Source organism: Brachyistius frenatus, unplaced genomic scaffold (genome assembly GCF_029030835.1).
Source record: "Brachyistius frenatus isolate BFR_SWC_R1_liver_20210118 unplaced genomic scaffold, ASM2903083v1 Contig_489, whole genome shotgun sequence".
Classification (NCBI taxonomy): Eukaryota; Metazoa; Chordata; class Actinopteri; family Embiotocidae; genus Brachyistius; species Brachyistius frenatus.
In genome coordinates this window covers 11,367-34,383 of record NW_027211088.1, presented here as the reverse complement: position 1 = coordinate 34,383, position 23,017 = coordinate 11,367, and the positions used below count along the sequence as shown (strand labels likewise).

General features: G+C 42.6%; 1 protein-coding gene across 1 annotated transcript; it reads left to right on the top strand.

Moving 5' to 3' along the window:
* Positions 1 to 5,586: 5,586 nt before the first annotated feature.
* Positions 5,587 to 10,202, top strand: ptmab (prothymosin alpha b). Its single transcript, XM_069687764.1, has 5 exons — positions 5,587 to 5,863; positions 8,724 to 8,789; positions 8,918 to 8,999; positions 9,118 to 9,203; positions 9,316 to 10,202. Exons 1-5 carry the CDS (start codon positions 5,819 to 5,821, stop codon positions 9,358 to 9,360), a joined length of 324 nt encoding a protein of 107 aa, XP_069543865.1. The 5' UTR covers positions 5,587 to 5,818; the 3' UTR covers positions 9,361 to 10,202.
* Positions 10,203 to 23,017: the final 12,815 nt, after the last annotated feature.

The window sequence follows — 23,017 nt, the reverse complement described above, 5'->3', positions numbered from 1 at the left end:
CAACAGGCAATCCATGTCAGACATTCAGATAATCCCCCCAAAAAAATTCTGTCAATAAATGTGTCAAACCATTAAAGTCTTCTCAAAGGCACAGAAATATGTCAAGGGCACATTAAATAGAAAAAACACTGGTTGCTTGACGTCGATGTGAATATCAATTAATTACGCAATACTATTGATCACCTACTGTTTAATACAGACATTGATTTAAACAGTTAAAAAAAAAGAAAGTGGGCTGTCTGACATTATCCATCTGTTTTGTTGGAATCCATCATTTTGATCTCTTGTAAAGTTCAAACTATGACTACCAATTCACGCCTTCAATATTTTTCAGTTCAGTAACAGAAGTCTAGTCGTATAATTTATTTCCAAGGTTCTGAACAAGCGGCGGCCAAATGTGACGTCGTGACCTGCGTTATGAAACCTCGAGTTTGGATTTCGGTCGTCGCCGTCTTGCTATTTTGGAGCCAGAAGTGACCATATTCGGACACACCCCCAAACATACCGCTTTTCCGATGACTAATATCTCATTAATGACGGGATTATTTTTAGAGGAACCACCAGAAAACTAATAAGAAGGAGCGACTTTAGCAAATGACACCATAATGACTCGTGGGAAAACTTGACTGACTTTGCATTTCATGAGGGAAGTTAAATGGGAGTCTATGGAGCCTTTATTTTTGGAGCCGACCTCTAGTGGCCCTCGGTGGTATTGCATTTTAAAACACTTTCCGCATTTGCCTCATTTTTTCAGACATGGAAGCTACACATCCTCTTTTGTATGCAGTCTGTGGTTTTGAAAAGCAGACAAACCTTGAAGTAACAACATTTATTACATTTGTATATTTTGCCCAAAACATGAAGTATCCAAGATCAAAATCCGGCTGTCGACTAAACCTTCCTGTTTTGCCTTTTTAAACTCCAGCGCATTTCTCGATATTCAGCTGTGAACTGATCTGAGTCCGCGTTGTGTGTTCTGCAGCTGTAAGCGTCCACTTCACTGCGTCGCTGTGACGCGTTCAAACACGCCGGCTGCACGCTCCGACCGATACACAGTCGCCAGAAGAAAAAAAACAACAACAAAAAAAGCAACTCCTTCCTCTCGAGCTGCTTTTCCTTCCAGATGGGGGAACGCTACTGTTATCAGTGTGTGGGACGGAGCAGAAAAAACCTGAAACAAAACATTTAAACACTTTTTCTTGTTTGTCGTCGTGTTGACCAAATCCACCCCCTCGGCCACACACACACACACACAGGGCAGGGTGAGTTGGATTAACTCGAAACCTGGATTAGTGTCATCCCCTCGAAGCTCCAAATATTTAAACTCCAGTTTAAACACTCGTCGTTGATGAACTTTAAACCGAGTTCATGTTGTTTAATATTCAAAAAGACGTCTGCGAGTCTGGGAGCCGGAGAAGCGAGTGAGGCGAAAACCAAAACTGAGTTTTATGGTACTTCTCAGTTTTAAGCAGTTGGAGAGGAAATTGACGTGTTTTTTTCATTCAGACTTACGCACAGAACACTGAAGGTTAAATCGCAGCTCATGTTGTTGTTGTTGTTGTTGTTTTTTATCAAATAATCAGATTAAGTGTTACTATGATGAGCATCTTTAAATTAAGGGGCAGACGACGCAAGTACACGCGACAGAAAAGAAATCCAGACGAGATTAAGACCCAGCGCCAACGCTCGTTGGTTTGAGCCTTTGAGTTTCGCATTTCGGCCGTCGACTGTGTCAATCAAACAGACCCCGCCCCCAAACATACCTCATTTTGAGGCTTTCTATCTAATTTTATTGTTTTCAGACGGGCAATCAGAAAACTAATGACACCATTATGACATGAAAAAATTAACTGACTTTGTTTCACGAGAGAAGTTGAATGGGAGTCTATGAGAGCCTTTCATGGAGCGGACCCCCTGGTGGCCCTCTGTGGTACTGCACTTTAAAGCATTTCCGCATTGGTGTCATATTCTGACCTGGGAAGCTACGTCCGCTTTTATTTACAGTCTAGGTCAAACTTAGTTAAAATTAAAGCCAAATATGATTTTAACATTTTAATCCAAGTTCAATCTGGTTAATCCTCATGTTGATGCAACTCACACTACAATGTGTCAAAATTAATTTCCCGTTTATTATAATGTGCCAATAGTTACATAGTCAAAGTAAAAACACCGCCTATTTAAAGTGCATTAAGACACGTGTCCTCGTGTTTTTTTGTTAATCAACACGTAAACAGATGTTTTCGTTTCATATTTATTTCTCGAGGCCCAAATTTTCCCGTCTAATGCAGTATTTCCTCCCACAGAAAATGTATTATTAGATGTAGCTGTTGGTGGTGACTGTGTTATTGTCTGCGTCCGTTGCTGATTTGCATCAGCGGCCATGCGACTCCACTCGATAAGATTGATAGAGATAGATAGATAGATATTTTATTAATCCCTCAAAGGGACATTTTTAAAGTGAGGATGATCTGCACAAGTCGCATTAAACCGATCTGCAGTCGTCGTTCAAAGTGAATGAAGTTGAGGCTGCATGTAAAAATACAATATTCTAAATATATTTACCATTAAATACAGTAAATCCCAGCATTGACAGCGGTGAGCCGGCTGAATGTCGGCAGCTGCGTGTTGGCCGCGGAGGATCAAACGCCGCCCGACATGACATGATCAACCAGTTAAGCCCCCCCCCCCCTCACCGACCCCTCACCGATTAAAAATAAATTTGTTATTTGGCCCCAATTATAACTAAAATAACTCCGGCCTTAACGCTGGACAGGGCCACGAGATTAAGTACCTGTTTTAGCTGATATTGTACTGTAAATTCCTAAACAAAACTTTAGTTAATCAAATTATGTACAAGCAATTGACACGCAATGGACCCGGGGCTTTGTTGGGACCTCTCTGAGGTCTGGAGCCCCCCCCCCCCCCCCCCCCCGAGGCAGCTGACAGCTCTGCCGGGCCAGGAAATCCAAAACCTCGGCGACCGGCGTTGCGCCTTCTGGAGGCTTGATAGATTCGTGTTGGTATACCCAGGATTGGACCATCACGAGCCGCGTTCAAGATCACGTTTGGGACAATTTTTGCACTTTTTTTTTTTGCAGCGGGAAATCAACCTGTCGCCTCACGACGTGAACTTCAATGAGATGAATTTGCCTTTCGGCGTGAGGACTCGTGTTTTTGCTGCGTTTTTACAAAAAAGACGGACCTTGCTTGCTGCTTTGGTGGTCCGTAATCGAAAGCGGTGATGCCGATGATGTCATGGATTTTATTTTAATTTTTATTCTGAGTGCAGAATCCATTGCAGGTGCCATTTTGTAGTTGTTGTTGTTGTTTTTTTCCCCGCTGCTCTGTCAGTGCAGAGGTTCGTTAAAGTTGTCTGTACGCTTCCTGCTTCTTTGGAAAATCCCAACAAAAGACCACAAACAGTCACCCTCAACAATGTTTGTTTTTATTGGTTTAAATTTGAACAGAGTTATGGAAATAAAACGGCCAAAGAAAATGTGGATTAACGCCATTAAACCGGGACAAAAAGGAGAATATATGTATAACCAGTTGCAGCTTCCTCATCGCTCAACACACAGCGGATGTTTTAGTCTTTTACGTGTCGCCGTGGAGGCCACGTTATCTTTTATTTTCTAACTTCGTTCCCATTTTGCTTTTATGATCCCATTAAGTGTACAAACGGTTTGGTAATAATTAAAATCTTCTTCATTTCCAGTTTTTTTGATGACAAATTGAAATTACACATAAAAACATCCGCTTGGGTGCATTAAGGGTGCATTGATGCAATTTTAACCTGCATGTCAACAAATTCAAATCTGCTTGAATTTGATCATTTTCCCAGTGTGATTTGGTACCACACAATCAAAACATGGTTAGAGGGACAGAGTTTGGTTCTGTTGGAGGATCACTTACTCCATCTCCTCTCTGATACCTGGTTAAATATTTTATAACGGTAGGCTAGCCGCCTGATGAAACAGGAAGAGCTTAGCTTTTAATGACTGTGGCTCTCAGAGATCATGGCGGTAAAAGTCAAAAGGCGCTTTTTGCTCGGCAGCAAATGGGAAAGGTAACATCTCAAAGTCTGACGTGAAACTCTCCACAAATCCGGATCCACAAATCCGGAGCCGCCGTTTCCGGCCAGCCGCCAGGAGCCCAGTTTGAATTGACGGACGCCCGAGGTAGCCAATCAGAGCCCGCCGTGCGCCGAAAGCCGTGTTTATTCCACTTTTAAGCGACCAATCAGAGTCGTCCTCGGCGGCCCGAGTGCGTTATCGCAGCAGAATGTGAATGTGGGCTGCCTGTTACCGGAGCACACTCCGCTCCCATCCCCCCCATCCCGACCGAGCAATGGCGGCTGCACTTTGCCGCTTTTGTCCTTCTCATATTCCGCTTGTAAAAGCCATGTGTTACAAAAGTCGGTAAGGAAAAAAAAAAAAAAGAAAAAAAAATACGTGTTTGCCCTCGTGTTTCATAACAATGTCGGTTCATGAGCACATTATAATTATTTTTCTTTCCGCACTTGTCTCATCGCATGTCTGTTAATGTCGCACTGCTTTTTTTTTTTGTTTTAATTTTTTTTTTTTACCTCCTCGACGGGGCATTTCTCTTCCGTGGCTTCTAACAATGGAGGCGGGAGGAAACGAGGCCAAACCAAAAAAAAAAAAAAAGCGAACTTGCGCTGCCGCCCGCTTCCTCTCCGCCGGGGCCCGTCGTAAACACAACCGGCAAAACACTGGCGCTTTTTTTTATTTATTATTATTTATTTATTTTTTCTGTCGGTTTTGTTCAACGACGGAGATTGTGTGTTTATTTGTGTCTCGACCTTGGCGCACGAATTTATGGGATGTTATGTAAAAAAAAAAAAAAAACCCGTCAGGAGTGTCAAGTGCGCACATAGAGATGAGAGGGAGCTTCAAACATGGCCGTCTGAAAGGGGCGGGGCGAACAAGTCGACGACGAAGGGCTGTGATGGCGGCGCTGCTCCGCATTTACATTATCTTGCCCCTCTCTCTTTTTTTTTTTTTTTTTTTATCTGATTGATAGAGTTCACGGAAATGTGGCACGGACGTAACAAACACCTTTAATCCACTAAAAACCCGAGTGTGCCCTCGACATTTTTGCCTCTTCCTCCTCCTCTCCCCCCCCCCCCCCGCCGCCATGAACAGTTTTTTTTTTTTTTTTTGCCTTTTATTCCCTCGTCGCGGCGGTGGGCGGGACATAGCGGTCCGTAGCCGCCGCTTGACTCGACCGAGATGAACGTCAATCAATCAAAAAAAAAAAAAAAAAAAAGTGACACTACGTCAAAACCGGAGCGCCGTCGTCTATTCGATGTATTTAGTGCGTAGCTCGGGGTTTTAAAACGTATAAGTTTCTCGCGTCCCGCGGGCGTCCCGCGGACGCCCCCGGTCCCACCTCGGGTCCGTTTTGTTCGCTTTAATCGGCGCGGATTATTGTTTTTAGCGGAGGAGGAGGAGGAGGAGGAGGAGGAAAAAAAAGAAAGAAGGGACGGTTCGCAGCGGCGGGGACAGGAGGGAGGGAGGGGAGGAGGAGAGGGGAGGGGGCGTGGCCTTCGGGTTTAGAAATCCTATCCATTGTTCCACTCCGACGCGCGAAGAGAACACCTCTGTCGAGACCTCAGCCAATCAGCGACCCCCCCACCTCCTCTACGCCACGCCCACAACCCTATATTAAACGCGCGGCCGTCAGCAGCATTGGCCACTGGCACAATATAATACTGATAGATCCGCAAACCGAGCAGAGGGATTTACTTTATTCAACCTTTCATTTCAGCCGTCCTTTATTTTATTGAACTAAAACAATGGCAGACACAAAAGTTGACTGCGGCTCGGATATCTCTGCCAAGGTAAGAGTCCTCGCTCCTTCACCGGGGCCGCTGAGCCCGTCGGCGGAATGAAGCTTCTCCAGGCTGTAACCGAGATATTCTTCTTTTTTCTTCTTCTTCTTCTTCTTGCTTTTTTTTTTTTTTTTTTTTTTTTTTTTTTTTAAACCTCCGTCGTCTGTTCGCGCTCATTCCGAGTCGGTGAAGTCTCGAGCCTGTCGGGAGCAGATCAGGAGGAGATACCTTTAAAAAAATATATATATATATAATATATTTATATATTTATATTTCTCTCCAAACTCTTAGAATAAAGCGGAGCTCTCCGCACCGCATCATGGAAATCGGCTGCGTCTCCGGCGCCGTGTCTTCTTCATTGTCCGGAGAGTTAACAGTCTGCGCGGGTTCTTTGTTTATACAGGCGGCTCGGTTCTCCTCACCGACACGACGCACATCCGGACCGAACCGGGGCTCCGCGGAACATCGGCGGCTCCGAACACAACACTTTCCTCGGTCTTTTTGGTTTTCTTCTTCTTTTTGTTTTTTTTTTGGTTGTTGTTGTTTGAGGAGGGGGCTCGTTTATGTGCCCGCTCTCCGGGCTCTGAATTGACGCGTAATATTCGCACATTATTATTATTATTTTATTTTTTATTTTATTTTTTATTTTCTACGTCTTTTGCAGGGAAAAAAAAAAAAGCTTAATGAGAATGAATTCGTGAAGGTGATTCCCGGTTTGGAGAGACGCGCTGTTATCTTCTGGTGCGGGTTTTTATTATTATTATTATTTATTTTCTTTATTCATAGTTACGTGGGGGGGGGGATGTGGAGGAGGAGGAGGAGGAGGAGGGGGGAGGCTTTTCTGACGCTCTCCAGCTGGTTTTGTAGTGTGAAGTTGGTCCGTTTGAATGGAGGACGGAGGAGGCACGGCGGTGGAGGAGTCCACGCTGATGTCAACTTTCAGCTGCTTCGTTTGTATTTTATTTCCCCGTGAAGTCATTTTTGTTGGTGGTCCGTCTTTCGTTTATATTTTATTTTTTTGTTTCGTTTTTAAAAGGCACCGCCGCCGGCGGGGGGGGGGGGGGGGCCTGCCTGCCTGCCTGCCTGCGCGCACCGTCCGACCCGGTTTGTTTACCGACCCAGGGAAGGTCGGCGGCGGCTGCTGCTGCTTATTATCCAGCCTCTCCGGTCACCGGAGAGTCGCGAGCGAGTCGCTGCTTCCGCTTCTTCTTCTTCTTCTTCAGTCTTTTTGGAGCACGTTTGCAGGGCGCGTTTATGTCTCGGGGGGAAAACTTTTTCCGTCTTTTTTTTTTTTTTTTTTTTTTTTGCAATGCAGCCCACTCCTCCGTGTGTGTGGCCGGGCTGTGGATGTGACGGTACCGGTTTACCCCCCCACCCCTTCTCTCTTTTGTGATCCGTAACCATTTCGGAGGGTGCCAGAGAGAGAGAGAGAGGGGGGGGGGGGGTTCTGCTTCTATCAGGTCATGTTGGTGCTTTTAGTATATGCTCGTTTTCGTCCGGTTGGACTTTGGATCAGATTGGGTAAAACTTTAATGGCCCCGTTGGGGAGGGTGGAGGGGGGGGGTGGAGAGAGTCGCGTCTCCGCAGCGCTGAGGGGAGAATAGGATCCAGGTCCTCGGATAATAAGAGCAGCGAGCCGCGGAGCGGAATAATTATGAGAGATTATAACAAATGAACATATGGACAAGGTGGAGAGGGAAAAGTTGGGGGCCCGGGCATTAACGCGGATAATCCGGGGTGCCACTATTTATAGTTGTGGAGCATTTTTACGCACAAGCGCCTTTTTACGCACAGCGGGTGAAGCGAGCGAGCGAGCGCAGCCTCGCGCTCAACTGAACCTCATTTGTCTCTTGCCAAGGAGGCGCCGATGCTGCTAAACAGCTTAATGGATTTTAACCAATAAGATTATGCCAAGCAATTAATCAATAACAGTAGCCTATACGTGTCGGGAGGCGCGCGCGCGCGTGCGGCGGGGGGGGGGGGGGATAATACGGCTGTGTACGAACGATGTCGGCACAACGAGGAAACCGAGCGCTATTAATAGGCTCGGCGGGCGGTTTTCCGGTGTGCTGCGGGGAGCAAAGGAGCCCAGAAGGTGGTCTTTTTATTTATTTATTTTTTATTTTTTATTTTTTGTGTGTCGGTGTGTTTGTGGGATCGTGGCACCGGCTCGCGCCGCGTTATTTCGCTTTTTTTCGTGCCGCTTTTCTCGCCTGCCATGTGTCGTCTTCTATTGTCCTTCCCTGCCTCCGTTACAACAAGCGGCCAGCAGCGTGCGTCGCGTTCACCTCCTCCTCCTCCTCCTCCTCCTCCATCACTCCCCCCTCCTTCACATCCTCCTCCTCCACCACCTCCCCCCCCCCCCCCTTTCCCTCCTCCTGCTCCTGCGCCCTCCTGTGTTATTTTAAACGGAGCGGTGCATCCTGGGTATTGCAGTGCCTCTCCCGGGCGTGTCTCGTGACATATGGCGGCGACGGCAGCCCGCGGAAGACTACAATACCCAGCGTGCCCCGGGGGGGCCACATCAAAGTATCAGATTACAACACATTAGAGAGGATGGAGTGGGAGGAGGAGGAGGAGGAGGAGGCCTGGGGGTGGGGGGTGGGGGGGAGGATCTGCAGAGACCAATATGGTGTTTAAATAGGAAGGCTTCATTCTGACAGGGAGGACTGAAAAATGTGCAGCTCCCAGCAAGCACTGGGGCTCCTCTAAGTAGGCCAGTAGGTAGAAGGGCAGGTAGAGGCAGCCTGGAGAAAGTTTGTAACACTCAGCTGTGTTTGAAACTGGGGGGGGGGTTGTTGGTTTTTTTTTGTTGGTAGTTTTCTACTTCCTGTTTCTGATGTTTTCTGTTTTCTGTTTTTGCAATCAGGACCTGAAAGAGAAGAAGTTGGTGGAGGAGAAGGAGAACGGCAAAGACGCCGCCACCAACGGAAAGGTGACCTCCGTCGTCTCAGCTCTGCCCTTTAAAAACAAAAACAAACAAAAACAAATGATGCTTTCGTCGACACGCGGGGGGGGGCCAGAAATTTTAAAACTTTTTTTGCTGGGGGATTTTTTTTTCAGGAGAATGAGAACGGCGAGCCCGACGTAGACGACGAAGAGGACGAGGAGGTCGACGAGGAGGACGAGGAAGACGACGGAGAAGGTAGCTGCATGTTTTTTTAATTTTTTATTTCGATGTCTTATCCCCAAAACTTGCACACACAAAAAACAACAACAAATATATATATAACCCTCACTCATCTCATCCTTTCGTCCTGCAGGTGATGAGGAAGACGAGGAGGAAGATGACGACGAAATCGAGGGCGGCACGAAACGGGCAGCTGAGGACGACGACGACGACGACGAGGTGAGACGGCGGCACCTTCGACGACCTTCGAGACTTTTACTCGTTCACCAACCAGCTAACTAACCCGCCATCATCTTCTTCTTGGTGTTTTTTTTTTTTTTTTTTTTTTTAGGACGACGTCGAAACCAAGAAGCAGAAAACCGACGACGACGATTGATGCGTTTCCCCCCCCTCCCCCGCGCCATCCTGCTGAACCACTTCCTGATTCTTCACCTCTGACCGTTTTTATATGTCACAGGTGGAGAGGCTGGAGGACTGATTTAAAGGAAGAAAAAAAAATAATAATAATTCAAAAAAAAACATCCAAAAAAAAAAAAAAAATCCAACATGGTCATTAGCAAGTAGAGTTCAACAAACACCCAACCACGCACACACACACACACACACACACACACACACACACTCGATCTCCCCTCAAAGCTGCAAAACAAATTTTCTAGAGGAACCCGCCACCACACCGATGCAGAAAATCCGGCTTCTCTTCAACGACAACAACAACAACACGAAAGGAGAATTTGTTTGTATTTTTATTTACATTTTATATTTTTGTACATATTGTTAGGAGGGGGGGGGGGGAAAGGAGGGGGGGGGTCAGTTTCTCTCTCGGCAGCGATCTCGTCAGACCAAATCGGTGCTTCTTTAACGAAAAGATTTTACTTGGTTGACCATGTTATGATATCTCGACAGATACTAGAAGAAGAAAAAAAAAAAACGTTTAAAAAAACAAACAAAACAACAACATTAAAGACAAAAACCTCTTAAGCCGTTGAACTCAGAGCATTCCAGTAAATTTAATGTATGTACTTTAGCTGTACCATAACTAGTTTGTTTGTATGGGAGGGTAAAGGCCAAAGAAAAGAGCCTCTTTTCTTTTTCCTTTTTATTTTAAATTTTTTTTTTTTTTGTCAGCGACTTTTTTTGTTTTATGACGGCCTGTTTTGATGTATGTGCGAAGTTTGTTGTTTGACAATAAACCGGACTTTTATTTTGTGAGTTGTACTTTGTATCTCTGCTTGTTTTGTACCCTCCCCCCCCCCCCCCACCCTCCCAGAGAGCCGAAACAGTAAAGAAGTAAAGGTGAGTCTTTTTAAAGGGGTCAAAGGTCACTCGGACTGCAGCTTTTTTTTTTTTTCCTGGAACTTGTAGTCAAGTATTTTTCATTTTATGCAACTTTATACTTTGACTTGTGATCGGCACATTAAATAAACTCAGCGGTTTACAATCTGGAGGTTGCGAGATAAAAAAGCGGCGTCGGGCAGATATGTATTCAAGTTCTTTCCTTTAACTTCTACTTTTTTTTTTTTTTCTTGTAAATTAGCAGCCAATTGAACTTTTGAGACTTGACATGAATCAAGATGCTAATGAGGGTCTTCAAAGTATATACTCGGTGGAAAATATCATATAAGACTTGAAATTTAAGTTTGTTTTTCATTCTTGAAATGACAATAAATGATTTCCGTCCTGTTACAAACCGCTTTAAATCCTCCCAAACTTTTCACACACGGCAAAATCCTATCAGGCTGAATGTTTGTGGTTTTATTTTTTAATATATATATATATATATAAAATGATGCACGAGATATCTGGGATCCTTTTATTTCAGCCACATTTGTGTTTCCCAAACCTCTGGAGGCACACGAAGGCTCCCCCTAGTGGTGGCTTCGAGCTGCGAGGCCCTCGCCGTGGCCCTCCCTCCCAACAAGTCCCAAAACAACAAAAAGTGTCTGAAAACAAGTATTTACATAAACATGGCATGAAAATGATGCAAAAAAATCATTTCAATATTTTCAGAAAAATAAAAATGTGACCGCGATGACGTTAGATTGACTAGAGTTGGAATAAAAGGGGGAAAAGTGGACGCTAATGGGCGAATCTCATGAAATGACCCTTAAAATGCAATATCTGTTAGAAAGCACAACTAATGACGAGGCAACACAACTTGGAAATGTATATAAAGTCGATAAAATTCCACAGATTACCACATCAGTAATAATTATCACCTTCTGAAAATATTCAATTTCTACATCCTGAATTGCCCCGTTCTCTATATATTTTTTTTTTTTTTAACTTTTCATAATTTGAGCACATTTAGCTGAATTAAAAACAAAAAAAAAAAAACCACGTCTGTACTTTCACTGGTTTGGGATATTGGAGTATTTTTATGGGTGTTTTGTGAGTACTTTTACCGGAGTAAAGGAAACTTTGTGATGTCATGAATATTCATAAATATACCTTTTAGTCACTATATTTTTGGAAGTATTTCAACTTCGATCCACCCGAACATGGAGGTCAAAGGTCGCAAGGATAACCCGAGCGGTCGCAATGTTTCACAAACCTTTGTTTGCTTTGTAGGAGTTTTCTTGTCCTCGTCATATTTTCGGTGTACTTTTACTCTTAAGGAAACTAACTACCTGTAGTTCACCTCCATGCTGAGCTCAGTCTGTCAGGAGACAGTTTATTACTCCAGTAGATTGAGGTGATGATATTTCAGGCATTTTTTTGAATGGAGTCATTTTGAGGATTTGACCTTGTGTTTTACTTCAGAGTATTTGCTCCAAGGGGTGGAAGGTAACTTAGTACATTTACTCAGTCTCTGTACTTGAGTATGAATCTGAGGTAATAGCGAAGAATATTTGTGTGCTTTTTGTTTAAATAGACGGGTGGAGGATCCAGAGTGTTGGAGGTGAACACGGTGGAGGATCCAGAGTGGTGGAGGTGAACACGGTGGAGGATCCAGAGTGGTGGAGGATCCAGAGTTTTGGAGGTGAACTTGGTGGAGGATCCGGTGGAGGATCCAGAGTGGTGGAGGTGAACACAGTGGAGGATCCAGAGTGGTGGAGGTGAACATGGTGGAGGATCCAGAGTGGTGGAGGTGAACATGGTGGAGGATCCAGAGTGGTGGAGGTGAACACGGTGGAGGAGCCAGAGTGGTGGAGGTGAACACAGTGGAGGATCCAGAGTGGTGGAGGTGAACATGGTGGAGGATCCAGAGTGGTGGAGGTGAACAAAGTGGAGGATCCAGAGTGGTGGAGGTGAACATGGTGGAGGATCCAGAGTGGTGGAGGTGAACACGGTGGAGGAGCCAGAGTGGTGGAGGTGAACAAAGTGGAGGATCCAGAGTGGTGGAGGTGAACATGGTGGAGGATCCAGAGTGGTGGAGGTGAACACGGTGGAGGTGAACACGGTGGAGGTGAACACGGTGGAGGCAGCTGTGATCCGTCTGCCCTCTGTGTGTCAGCAGCAGACGAACATGACGGAGCCTGAACGTCGGAGGACGAGCTGATCTGTGTTCAGTCTTGTCGGCTGCAGCCTGCGGGCCCCAAAACTCAGCGAGGAAGTTGACACACAGGAATGTTAAAAACACATCGCGGCTGATAGAAACCTGTTTACGTTATTAACAGTATCTTTAAATGCTCTGGCCTGAACTCAACTTGGCTTCTATAAAACTTTGATGGTTTTTATTCATAATAGAAGCTTTTCAATATCTAAAAGTACAGTATAGTCTTTTTTTTCCTTTGATCTAACATTACTAAATATATTTGATTAACTTTACATTATAAAATATAAAATATTTTACTTTTTTTGTTGATATTTTAATTACTCATTTCTATTACATTATAATATCATACAAATTAGGAATATATTTTTACATACAATCTTTATATTAAAATGTAGAATTTAAAAAAAAAATGAATCTTACAAATATTTTTGTAAAAATAGAATAAAAAATATTTTCTCAAAAGTGTGCTTTTTAATGGTATTTGTTCATTTGTAGGTTTATTATTATTAATGTTAAAATTATTGAAAGATATTATTCACAATATACAATACAAATTATTAATATTATCACTCACTTTTGTTTAAGAATTGAATATCCCACAAATACTTAATAAACACATTTTTCTTTTACAGCTGCAGGACATTAGAGTTTTATTTAATTTTTAAAGCTGGGTTGTTGTTTTTTTTGGACAGTTGCTATAGCGCCCCCTTTAGGAGAATAGACCCCATATTCTTTATAAAGCAATAGCCTAAATATTTGGGAGTGTATTTTTGTTTGTTTGCGACAGATTATATACACTGAAGGTGTAGAACCGGTCAGACCAGCAGACGTCGGCGAGTCCGGTTTGTCTCATTAACATGCGAGACTCAGTCTGCTGCAGCTTTATAACCAGATCAGATCTGGGAGCTGAAAAACCTCAAAATCCTTCTTAACTCAGCAGGTGGTCGGACGCAGCAGCTCCCCCGCAGCTCCCCCTCATGGTTGATCCTAAAAACCGGAGGAGGGGCGGAAAGGGTGGGGTAAGGGGTGGGGGTGGGTGGTCAAAGAACCACAAGGTGTGTTGACGTTACAGACACAGGTGTGTTTTAACCCGGATGTGTCAGCGGCAGAGTCCAAGAGTTTTTCTTCCACTCTGCAAGCAGCTCATCGGGGTTAATAACGACAGTCTGTAAAAACATCAGCGGACTCCTCGGCCAGCTCCGGAGGCTTTGGCACTGATCCCAGCGACTGAAGGCGACTTATCTGGGCGCGATGACAGCAACCCCCACCACCCGCAGACGACATCTCTGTTCCACGATACACTTATTTATTTATTTTACCGTTAATACGTCAAATACCTTTCAGCATTTTCCTTTTCTGGCGGAACAGACAAGAAACAAAGCGAGCGTGGCGGCAGCAGAGCAACAGATGCTTCTGGAAGAGATACGAAGAAGAAATCTCTAACCCCTCTAACCCCCCCCCCCCCCTCCTATAATCAGTCAAATATTCTTAAAAATTAGGGACATTAATGTGCAAATATTTTCCAATCAGGCTGAGGCCAATGTTTATTTTCATCGTGGGTCCGATTCATCCGATCGCAATTATATTCTCTTTTAATTGTTTGATTTTTTTTTTTTTTTTTTTTTTAACAAACCGCAAAATAATCAAATCAAATTAAAATAAAGCAACAAATCGGCGCATTAAAAAAAAAAAGAGAAAAAAAAAAAGCTGCAACCGTGAAATGAAGACTAATTGGGTAGGTGTTGAAAATCCTCCTTCCTGCAGAGGCCTGTAGGGGGCGTGGAGGGGGCGGGGCTTATTGCCTCTACCTACACACCTGAACTGATAAGAGGCCCTGCTCAGTCGCGGCCTTTCGTTCAAGTGCTCGTTGTCCGCGCGGTGGAGTCCATTGTTCTCCACCTCGGTGTTTCGCACCGTTTGAGTAAGTTTTGGATGTTAGTTTGAAGTTATTCAAACTATTATTAGTCGCCGGCTGTTCAGAAGAAGAACTGAAGGGGACGATGAAGAGTTCTCCGGTCCTCATGCTTTAACAGGAGCTCTGTGATGATGGTGGTCGACATGTTGGGTTTGTGGGACCGTTAAGATGTTCGGCCGCAGCCGTTGGCATCGGAGAGGTACGCACGACGTAGCCAACGTCCGAAAAAAGGTCACGTGACAAAGTAGTAAAGGGGGAAAGTTCCCGTGATAAAGAGGTCGGGAGTAGTTGGGTGGAACAAACTGACAATTTTCACGCAGTAGTCTGGTGTTCAAATTCATTATGAAGCAAAATTCAACGTGGATTTCTTTTTTTTAATTTTTTTGTTTTGAAGTAAACCCAAACTGACGTTTTTCTTTTTGCTGTGTAGTTTTTGGGCCTCACGTTAAGCAAACACCGACCATGTGAGCGACTTTAGCTGACGACACACTTAACTAACAATAACAACATGTATTGACTTTGTATTTCATGAAAGAAGTTGAATGGGAGTCTACGGAGCCGCAGGCTGCCTCTAGTGGCCCTCGGTGGTATTGCAGCATCGGCCCTAATTTTTCAGACCCGGAAGCGACGTCCACTTTTATACAGTCGGTGGTCTTGAGGCCTGCTGTGCTCTCTGATTGGTCCCTGTAGGCTCCTCCTCCTCCTCCTCCTCCATCTGAATCAATCATGAAACTTGTTTCTGAAGTCAGCGAGATAGTTTGAAGTACTTTTATATAAAGTTGAGGCCAGCGGTTCCCAACCTAAGGTTCAGGGCCCCTTTAAGGGTCACCGGTTAAATGTGATTTAAGGGGGAACAAAAGTGAGTTGTTTTTTTTTTTTTCCTGCTGAAATCCATACCATATTTTCCTCTGGTGTTTAAAAAAAAAAAATAATAATTATTCATTGAGCTGTCCTGTTTTTAATCTCTGTAAATCACTTGCGTTGCGCAGGTTTGGATGAAGTTCAAGTCAGTTGGTGACGCTGACTTTCAGGTGAGCAGTGGAGTCCCGAGCTCTCGGTCTCTCACTCACTCAGATGAGTCCTGACTTGACATCAAATCAGCAGCTGCAGGCTGAAAACTTGGGAGTCTGACACGCTGCAGGTTACAAACATCAGGTATCAGCTGCGTGCTGATTGGCTCCCCACGCTGCAGCCTGAACTACAAACCATCCAATCAGGTGAGTGCGTGCGTGCAGAGTTTGCAGCTGCTCCGGTTCTGCTCATTTAAAATTTGGAGGTGATGCTGCTGACGTCCAATCAGAAAGCAGTTTTATTCATTAAATACAAATAAGAACATTAATCTCATTTGTTTTGTTACTACTAAAAAAAAAAATACTGCAACTATAAGTAAATGTAAATATTAAGTATTCAGGTCCTTAACTTGAGTACAAAGATTTTTTTTTTTTCAAAACTTTACAATACTTTATTACTTTTGCTGCATGCATGCAGATGATTAAGGTTCTAGATTTTTATGAACAATATTAGTACAAGTGTAAAAATGCTTCCTGCATTGGGAAATTCTCCTCAAATAAAAGCGTAACTATTGAGAGAAGTACTTAAAGAAAAATAATTTGATCTCTATAACATGAAACGCAGCATTATGTTTATACTTTTAACTAGTTTATGAAGTTTTGATTTGAAAATTATCTAAAAATGTAACATTTGAATTTAAAAATGTGACATCTGGATCAAAAAATTTGACATTTGGATCAAAAAAATGTGACATTTTATTCTACAAATGTGACATTTTATTGTGAAAATGTATAAAAAAAAGTAGCATGAAAACATCTTTTCCTCACTAAATGTACCACTGAGTTACCACTGACTACTTATCCTCATGTTTACCAAATCTGCCGCCTCATCGCTGAACGCATCGACACCATCAACCGAGTCGTTGATTTTAGTCTCTCGGTTGATCCGATAATTTATCGATGATCTCTCATAAATGAGACTCACACCGGTTCAGCAGGTTTGTTTTGTTGCCGTTTGAAAAGGTGGTTTTTTTGGTGCGTGTGTGTGGTTTTGTTTCAGTTCTCCACCCTGTGGTGACGAGACGAGGTTCAGGTCGGCCGGTCGACCTGCAGCAGTGGGAGCAGCTCGGCGCGGTCATGTGGTCTCTGCAGGAACACACGACGCTATAATAATGTGGTTTTTTTGTTGTTTTTGTTTGTTTTTTTAAGGATTATGTTTCTGGTTGTTTTTGTATCGGTTTTATGAATGACTTTAACTGTTTCTCTTGTCACTCTTTTACATTTCCCCCCTGTGCCAAGCGGCCTCCGGCGCACCCGAACCGAACAAACGGGTACAAATAGTTTTCATACTTCTGCTGCTAATGGAGTCGATATTATAACCAATGAGGAAGAAGCGCCGCCGCATTTACTGCTTCTTAAACACGTTAATGATTATGTGCAACAAAATGACCCTTGTTAAAAAAAACTTTTTATTTAACAACAGTTGCAAAATGATTTGCACACGCTTCTTTTAAAAGTGACACCTGCTTTGAAGGAATCTTTTGATATGAGATTATTCAAACCAAAAACAGCTGAAAAGTATCAGTGGAGTGGATATTCACACTTAGAGAGGCTCCAGAGGGTTAAACAAACAAGAAAAAGGAGTCAAATCAAAGTTGGAAACGTCTTCAAGTGTGTTCACAAATCTTTCCAAAACAAGTAAAAAATTTTAAAAAAAAAAAGTAAATTCCCAGTTATAGTATAATATTTTACCTGAACGTGCTGCAACTGTCTGCAGCAGCTGAAACGAACAGACAACATAAAAAGGATCAATGCATGAAAACGGAAGGGATGAAAACTTGCTGAAAATGAGAAGAATCTGTACTTTGGCTTGTTGTCTTTGTAGGATTCTTCTTTTCTGTTTTTTGCAGGCGAACTCTCTCTCAGCGCGTTGCTGCCCCCTTGTGTTCAACGTGCGAGTTGCATGTTTCCTCTGCAGCCAGTTTGATCCTGAGGAAACGCTTTTGCCAAAAAATACAACAGTTTATTCCTGATAATTCATCCTCCTATGAAGACTTTTTTGTTTTTGCTTATTTGAATAAGAATTTTGAAGATTTGCCGTGTTGAGGTTTCGCTTCAGTAGTCAGAAACTCGGACAAAAAAAAAATATGATTGTTAAATGTTATTTGCAAACTAACACAATGTTCCAAACCACAGTATTCATAACCTGAGTTAGTTTTCAATGCTGGCCATTGTATTGACCTTTTTTTTTTTTTTTTTTTTAAATGCACACGTAATTTATTTCATTTATTAAAGCACAAATGCAACAATGAAATAAAAATGTAACTACTAGTTGGGTCCAGTCTGTAATTTTGTTGCATGAATCAGTAAATCAAAAGTGGATTTTATTTGTAAGCATAAATCTGACCCGAAGAACGGCGTTGGGAGTGTTTCTTTCAGCCCTCAGTCACGTCTGCAGGTGGTAACTGATTAATAAATCTTGATGTCGTTCAGCCTTTCTGAGGCCGTTTCACGTTTAAATCAGTGAATTTTTTATTCTGTGAAAATAGAAAATGTTGGTATCTATTTTGGGGAGCTTCGGTTCGGAGCCACTGGTGCATTTTAAACTCTGAGGATGCTGCAGTGATGATGAGACTCGTGTTATTGATTACTAGGACTCTTTCATCGATGTTGTTTATTCCACCTCTAACTCTGGAGGAAAAAAAAAAAAAGTTAGGAGTCAATCAGGGTCCAGTATTACATTCTTAACCAGAGTGACGTGAAAACACGACGTTTCCGGTCGCAAACAACCAGAACGGACTTGGAAATATCTGGCGTCCGGATGCTGAACTTTTGTTTTCATGTTCGGAGAACGTGGAGGCAGCAGCTGGAGGAAGAGATGTCATTTAACTGAAAATAACTTGGTTGGAGATCTTTGAGCTCTTTTTTTTTTTTTTAATGTATGCGTGTATATATATATATATATATATATATATATATATATATATATATATAATGATACAAACTATATTCTTCTATTTTCTTTCAGCTCATTCAGCGCCAGGTGAACAAGGATCCTACCTGAGCGCTGACTCCGCCCACCAGGATGCTGCAGGGACTGGAGGAGGAAACGGGCGAAATGCAGCCACACCTTTTGACACTCAGAAAAACACTCGGAGGAGGTTGGTGACGATTTATCAAAAGAATTTAAAAAAAAAAAAAAAAACAAAAACAAGGACGATCGATTAATAGATTGATGATGGATAGTTTAGTGTTACAGCAAAAAAAAAAAAAAAAAAAAACAAAAGCAATGAAGGACATAAAAAAAATTGTGTTTATCTTATTTCTAAACAGTCTGAAAGAAAGATGTTTTTTTTTAAATTATTTTTTAGACCTTTTTAAAAGGTATTCAGTGTTTTTTCTGTGATGGGCTTCCTGAGCATCACGCCGTTGTCATGGCGACGATACAGTAATACATTCACACCACTCACGAGTGCCCTAACATAACGCATCGTAATGCACGTCTACTCTAAATAAAGCAAAAACAATTGACATAATTCCTAAAGTTTCTACTCAATTCTCTTTAAAAAAAACAAAAACAAAAAACAACAACAACAACATCTAGTTGTTTAATATGATTTGGGAGTAATTAGAATTCATTTTTATGACTGAATTGATGTGGTTCTGGTAGAAAATGACGTCCCTCAGGCTGCGGTGTTAAATGATTGTGTGTATCTGTACTAAAGGTTAGTTTTTAGTGAAAACCAACAGAAATGGTATTTTCTGGTACTTTAATGTAACGTAAAGGATCTGAATACTTCCACTGCTGCGTTTTGTTGTTTCCACTGTTGCATTTCAGAGAATTCGTATTTGATTTGTTTTTTTTTTTTTTTTTAAATTTTGAGTTGAAGATACAATTTTAAGTTTAACACTGAACAGCCGGCTAAAGTAAGGGTGCCAGGACAAGGTCTTAAACCATTTAAGTGTTATGGAAATGCATCCAGTTGCAACATGAAAAGAAAAGACAAAACAAAACAACCACAAAGGGAGAAGATTTAAATGACTTGACACGGACTGTATTTCCATTCAGAGAGCGGCTCAAGGTTTCTTTACTGTCATGTAAACGACGAGCCGGCTTTTCAGAATAAAACAACAACACAATGCACTCGCATGCAGATGAAGGACTCCCCCCTCCTCCTCCTCCTCCTCCCATCCTCCTCCTCCTCCCACCCTCCTCCTCATCCACCTTTTCACACCCAGTCCCTTCAGACACACACACACACACACACACACACACACACACACACACACACACACACACACACACACACACACACACACACACACACACACACACACACACACACACACACACCCCTTCCTGACTCTATGCATCGCCCCGGCAACCAGGAGCTCGCCTATAGCAACAGCTGGAGGAGCAGCACAACACACCGGCCCCTCTGTAGGGAATCGGTGTGTTTTTACGGAGGTGCTGATGATGGAGGTGGAGGACGTAAAAAGTACAGATACCACACAGTAAAAGAAATACTCCACTACCAGTAAAAAAAAAAAAAAGATTTGTCGACAAAGTCACACAAAGATTGTAGTTTATAGAGTACAAAGCCAATGAAATGTCGTTAGCATCTAACCAAAAGTGCAAAGACGGTGTTATTTACAGATAAGTTGAAGTTCTACCGCGTCAGTGATGACATGCTCTGCTTGTATTTTCTGTTTAAGAAAGGTTTTAAAACTACGATATAATCAAGTTTAATTTTATAACCTTTGCGTATTTAATAAAAGAAAATCTACATTTTTAAAACTAATTGTGTCAAATAAGTAGTTTCATAAATAAATATAATACTGCAGTATGTTTTGGATCATATTTATGGATATTCTTTAATTCACAAATACAGATATTTTCCAATATATTGAATTTCAAAACTTTTGTCTTAAATCTTTATGTTCAGCTACTTGCTATGAATTTTTTTTTCCTGGAGGAAAAGTGAAAATGTGTAAAAAAAAAAATAAAAAAAATTGAAAACTTGAATGGAAACACAACATCTCTCTATTTTTAGTTAAAAAATAAATAAATAAATAAATAAAAAGTCCTTAATGAAATGTTGAAGATTTTCATCCAGCAGCTTCTCTATTGAACGAGGATGTCCAGACGACAGTTTTAAATCAGAAAGGTTTACGGGAATCATATTTCCTGCCGTTGTTTGGATCTCAACGTTGTTTTTTTTTTTATTTTTTAGCTTTTCTATTTAGGATATTTTGTGTATTTCGTGTTCTTATGTTCAGTAACTGGTGGTTTTTAATCAATCTGTTGGGTTGAATGCTTGATGTGGTGTGTCGGTGCAGCCACTAGAGGGCAGCAAGCGGTCATATTTTAATCCACGTTATCACATGAAGGTGAATGACGGCAATTTATAAAAGAAATGCGCATTTGTTCACACTTTTTACATCTATTTAACATACGTTAGATCTAATACGTTAGATGAAGGGGAAATTCAGGTGCTGCAGGAAAATGTAGAGATAATTCAATTCAATTTTATCGACGCAGAATACAAGTTATTTCAAGGCACTTCACGTAGTAAATTCCTTTCAACAGGCCTTAACAACATTATAGCACCCAACAATTCTCATGTGAGCAAACCGAGAAGTAAAAATAAAATTTAAAAAAATAACACAAACTGTGCAACAATGAACAAGGATCTTATTCTTTGGGTCGTGACCCGGGGTTTATGAACACGGCGAGGGCAGGAATGTAAACCAAAGAGTTTTGCCGTTGTTTTTTTTTCTTATTTTCTTAAACGTCCATTTTAAATTCGAGATAAAGAATTACTTTAAAAACATTTACATTGGTAAGTTGCAGTAGCGATAACTTGCACGTGACATCTCTTGATTGTAGCCAGAGAAAATATGGGTTTCACTTTTTCCCCTTCTAAACTGAATGCAAACTTAAATGTGAGTTTTTATTTCTCTGAAAATGGATTTTCTAAAATGTGTAAAGAAAAAGAAAAAAGTATTGTTCAGGAACCCGGTTTTAAAGTTAAGATATCGGTTTCTCGCCCGTGTGGATTCTGTGACGTTTCTGAATTTGGGACTTCGCGTTCAAAGACTTTTCCACGAATGACACATTTTGGAGGGATTTCTTACTGTCGTCTCCTTTGTTATTGTGACTTTTGTTTCCGGGACGTCTCTTCTTTCGGTTTCAGATCTGCATTTCTAGTTGATCCCGAGTCTTCATGTCGGCTTCCTCTCCGACCTCGGCTCTCAGCTACAGGAGAGTTGTGAGAGAGGAGCTGGTCACTTTGGTTCTGGTTCACTGTGGTCACTTTCCTCATCAGTAGGAGTCACCATGAAGGTATCGGTCTCTTGCTTTCGTACAGGCTTCTCTTTAATCTGTGGAGGTCCTGGTTCCTCCTGGACCTCTTTAATCTGTGGAGGTCCTGGTTCCTCCTGGACCTCTTTAATCTGTGGAGGTTCTGGTTCCTCCTGGTCCTCTTTAATCGGTGGAGGTTCTGGTTCCTCCTGGTCCTCTTTAATCTGTGGAGGTCCTGGTTCCTCCTGGTCCTCTTTAATCTGTGGAGGTTCTGGTTCCTCCTGGTCCTCTTTAATCGGTAGAGGTCCTGGTTCCTCCTGGTCCTCTTTAATCGGTGGAGGTTCTGGTTCCTCCTGGTCCTCTTTAATCTGTGGAGGTCCTGGTTCCTCCTGGTCCTCTTTAATCGGTGGAGGTCCTGGTTCCTCCTGGACCTCTTTAATCTGTGGAGGTTCTGGTTCCTCCTGGTCCTCTTTAATCTGTGGAGGTCCTGGTTCCTCCTGGTCCTCTTTAATCTGTGGAGGTTCTGGTTCCTCCTGGTCCAGACTGGAGTTCCTCTCCTGGTTCCAGAGCTGCTGGTCAGAGAGAACGTCCTCCTCCTTACAGACATGTTGATGTGGGACGTCTGGAGGGACGACGAAGGGACACGATAAAAAGGTCACTAACAGAAAAAGCACCAAATTCTGAAAATATATTCTAGTTTAAACTGAGAAGAGCTGTAAAGCAGCAGATTTCTGTAATGAAATGACTTTTATTGTTACTCTTTCAAGTGGAAACGCTCCCAACAACAACAACAACAACAACAACAACAACAACAACTACCACCGAGAGAGTCCCTGAAGGGGGTAAGAAAGAGGGTGCTTTCGGTGGACTCTTCTTTCGCCATTCATCCCGGCGGCCAGAGGGGGAAAGGACTCGCTGGACCACCTTCCCCAAAACGAACCGCAGGTTTGGACCCTCGCCACCGTCTAACCTCGTCGCCGTCTCCCCGTCTGACCTCCAGGTTCCCGGCCGCCGTTCCTGAACCCACACGGAGCTTCTCAAGGGATCCGGGAAGGACCCGGTTCAGGTCGCCGTCTCCTTCGCCGGTACGTCCCATTTAACCCACACCGTGACGACTTTTACTCCTGATGTTGGGAACGTCAATCTGGTTTTCTTGCCGCCACAAAGCTTATTTAAAAAAAAAATTTTTTTTACTACTGTTATTACTAAGATTTAGGCCGATGACGCTCGTAGTTACGGTAACGGTTACAACCCGTGAGTCTGGAAACACAATGAGCCAAGAAAGAAATATTCTTGCCGTCAAAC